This window comes from Protopterus annectens, chromosome 1.part0, assembly GCF_019279795.1.
Source record: "Protopterus annectens isolate FY-2018-M chromosome 1.part0, PAN1.0, whole genome shotgun sequence".
Lineage (NCBI taxonomy): Eukaryota > Metazoa > Chordata > Ceratodontiformes > Protopteridae > Protopterus > Protopterus annectens.
The window spans coordinates 872,618,103-872,622,021 of NC_056725.1; the positions used below are offsets into that span (position 1 = coordinate 872,618,103).

At 33.5% G+C, this 3,919-nt stretch overlaps 1 protein-coding gene across 1 annotated transcript; it reads left to right on the plus strand.

Annotated features, from left to right (window-relative positions):
• Positions 1-1,685: 1,685 nt before the first annotated feature.
• LOC122795910 (trace amine-associated receptor 13c-like) lies at positions 1,686-2,714 on the plus strand. The gene has a single exon (XM_044064411.1). The coding sequence runs from the start codon at positions 1,686-1,688 to the stop codon at positions 2,712-2,714; it is 1,029 nt and encodes a 342-aa protein (XP_043920346.1).
• Positions 2,715-3,919: the final 1,205 nt, after the last annotated feature.

Consider the following 3,919-nt stretch of genomic DNA (forward strand, 5'->3'; position numbering starts at 1 on the left):
TTACTGAACAAGAACCAGTTACCTTAGATAAAGGACCGATCATTCACATAGCTTATGTGAGTCTAGCAAAAGCACTGGACATGATCTAAATGCATCTGGAGTGTTTCACCTCAGGCCTCCACCGAAAATGGGCTTTGTCCCAGTCAGACTTTCCCAATAAACAAATGTTAAATAAATAAATAAATGTAAGCATAACAGGTCAACGAAAACAGATAAAATTAGATATTAGAATACAGTTGTGGTAGGTTTAGTGAAGACATGCATCACAATCTGCCTCCAAGCTCAGCACAGCTATTTAATACCTATTTTGTTTGTTTTCTTTATGTGAAAAAAGTGTTGTGCTATCTGTTCCACAGTTTGTATAGCATGTTACTTGTTTAATGTATATGTCTATTAGTGGGATGTGATTCCATTATGATACAATATCCCTTCCTTACCGCATTCAGTCTTGCTCTTCAGAAAAACCTGTAGCAAACTTCCAATGTGTGAATGGATGGCGGGATGCCAGCCTTTCAAAATAGCAATGAATCAGACAGAAACAAATGCAAAGAAATATGCACACATTTCCCTATAACAGAAAATATCTTTGGAGTTTATTACCAGTATTTTTTATCGCAGTTCATTTTTACATGGAATGTTCCAATTTAGTAACTGTCATAAGGAGTTTTACTGTGCCTTTCAGTCTTGATTATCTATTTCAAAGAATAAAAAGCTGAGTTCAGAGTTTGGTGGATAATAATTTTTAATTCTGAAGTATTGTCCAATGAAACACAATTGAAAAATCTTGAAACAAAAGTAATGTTATATTTTTCAAAGTTTTCTGACCTTCTGTATGTGCTGCATATGATAACTAACATCAATAATAAACTTCTTGGTATATTTTGTGCTTCTTACTTCTTTACACTAAGTATACTTATTCTGGTCATATGTCATGTATGTCAGTGTTTTGTGTGCTTCCTTTGTTTTTGTCCACTATTTTGTCAGAAAAAACATTTAGCATGTGAAATAATAATGGCAAATAAAAAGTGAATGTTAAAACAGGAACCTGTCAAGAATATCTCAAAACTGATTGCTATTTTATGCACATGAAAATATTCCTCAAATGTCTTTCTGTAATAGTTGTGACTTAATTTACTTGAAATGTAAAATGATAGAGCTGAGATTTGCACTAAATGTAGTTTTCCCAAAGGTGACTGCTGTTGCCCTTAGTTTCAAAGTCAAAACATGCTTTTGTGTTTGTAGGAGGAATACTTGGTTGGTTTCCTTATATATAGAACTGTGGTTTGTGGCTTCTACTGATACTCTGGCTTTAAATATTGGAGTTCCTTCAAATAACTGCAGTGACTATCCAAAGTCAGTCATATTTAAATGCATCAAGATGTAATACATATGGATATCACAGGGTAGGTATGTCTTTTTCTGATGGAACCATGCATGTAACATTGATGTCAAAGTTTCCAATTCAGTGATTATTTTTCTGTTGTTGTTTTTAACAGCATTTATCATGTATGTTTTTCTAAATGCAATTATTTCATAGTATTTTTGTTCACAATAATGCCGCTTTACCAAACATGTTAAAATAAAAATACTTTCAGATTAGTGGATGCTTAAACTGATTGTATATAGTTCTACAGAAGTAAAGTTATGTCTATTTCTTTACTGGATGAATGATATTTTCCCTAGAAATGGACACATCAGAAGTCTGGCGATCAGAAGATACTCAGTACTGCTTCAGCAATTTCAATGGTTCCTGCCCTAAAGCACCTCGTTTCCTAACCACAAGGGTACTGCTGTATATTTTGTTTTCTGCTGGTGTGATACTCACTGTCTTTGGCAACCTTGTTGTGATTATTTCCATCTCGCACTTCAGGCAGCTGCATACACCTACCAACTTTCTAGTAGTCTCACTGGCTGCTGGCGATTTTCTTTTAGGACTGTCTGTTATGCCTTTTAGCATGATCAGAACTATTGAATCTTGTTGGTATTTTGGAGAAACATATTGTCTTCTTCATTCTACTTTTGACATGTCTTTAACCACAGTTTCAATTTTTCACCTAATTTTTATTGCCATTGATCGCCACTATGCAATTTGTGATCCACTGCTTTATTCTGTTAAAATAACAAACCAAGTGATTGGAGTCTTTATTTCAGTAAGCTGGCTTCTGCCCATCACTTACTCATATGGTTCAGTATACTCAAAGGCAGGGCTCACAGACCACAGCACCCCTTCTGATTCATGTCTAGGGCACTGTGTGCTCGTATTTAATGCTGTGTGGGGACCACTGCATACACTCATTTCTTTCTTCTTACCTTGTTGTGTTATGATGGGTATTTATGCAAAGATTTTTCTTGTTGCAAGAAGACATGCAAGATTAATCAGTGGTGCTGAGAATGCAAAACAAATAACCGACAAAGGAAAATTGTCAAACCATAAGGACAGAAAGGCTGCCAGGACATTAACAATAGTAATGACTGTATTTGTGCTCTGCTGGATGCCTGCATTTGCTGATGCAGTTGTTGACCCTTTCTTTAATTTTCCAACCCCAACAATAGTGTATGATTGTCTTGTGTTCTTAGGATATTGTAATTCAGCACTGAACCCAATTATCTATGCATTCTTTTATCCTTGGTTTCAAAATGCTCTAAAACTTATTATATCATGTGCAATATTTCGTCCTGATTCATCCACAATAAACTTGTTTTCTAAAAAGTGATATTGTTACACACTTAAATAGCATTTGTTTTAGTTATTCAATGAAACTGTATAAGTATTTCTGCCTAAGTATCGTAACATATTTATTAAATGATCTTCATATGGCCTAACTGTGTATACTAATTACGTTATAACTTTATATTAAAACATGACAAAACCTATCTGACTATTATATTGAAAAACAATATGGTTTATTGAAAAGCATATTTCTGCAAACTTTTTTAAATGACTCTCACTCTATACATGTAAATATATATATATATATATATATATATATATATATATATAGATAGACATAGATAGATATATAATATATGTATATATGCACATTGATCTATTCCTTTTCAGAGAGATAGGGTAATTGCATTCTACTACTGTAAAAATAGCCATCCTTGTTAAAGTTTCATTTATGTTTAAGTTACAATATTTATTTGACTGACATTAAATTAATAACTTTTAAATTTTATATTTATATTTAACTTCAGAAATATTAAAGGACTAATTATGAGCTGACATTCTTTGTTCTAATTTGATCCATGTGGCACCCACTTCAGTAAGCTGTCCTGCTACAGTTGTTGTACAAGACTTCATTTGCAATGGAACAATGTGGCCATGTAGAATAACCATTTCCCTTTCCTCAGCTTAGCTCAGCAAGTATCAATTGTTTGCTTCTACCCTTCCCTGCCTGGCTCTTCCACACTATTAGCCATTAGTTAAAATTATGTCATCTGGGTCATATTCAGGGCTTCATTCTTCTATACCACAGAGCTTCTATCCATTCCTCTATCCAGCCATTCATCCATCCATCCATCCATCCATCCATCCATCAATACATCTATCCACAACCCCCTTTCCCATTTTTGTACTTGGGGTCAGGGTATCAAATTAACAATGAAAATCATCATGTTACAACAATAAAAATTAAGAAACTGCTGTTAATTTTCATTTTTATTCACAGTCTTTGCAGCTAATGTTTTTCTGCCTGAATTGTAAGAGGAAACTGTAAGTGTTGCCTTATCTACTTGCATGATAAAACTTAAAGTAATGACATATGATATTTCTTTGCCATTCTTGACTGATCATTATTTGGATTTAGTATTCTAACAATATATAGTAGCATAAAAGTAAAATGACAGTGGCATATACACTGAGCATTCTCCTAATTTTCAATAATGTTAGAAATGTCTGCTTATGACTGGTTTGGGA

Excerpts from the sequence above, each read along its gene's own strand:
- LOC122795910 (XM_044064411.1), top strand. The coding sequence starts at position 1,686 with ATGGACACATCAGAAGTCTGGCGATCAGAAGATACTCAGTACTGCTTC.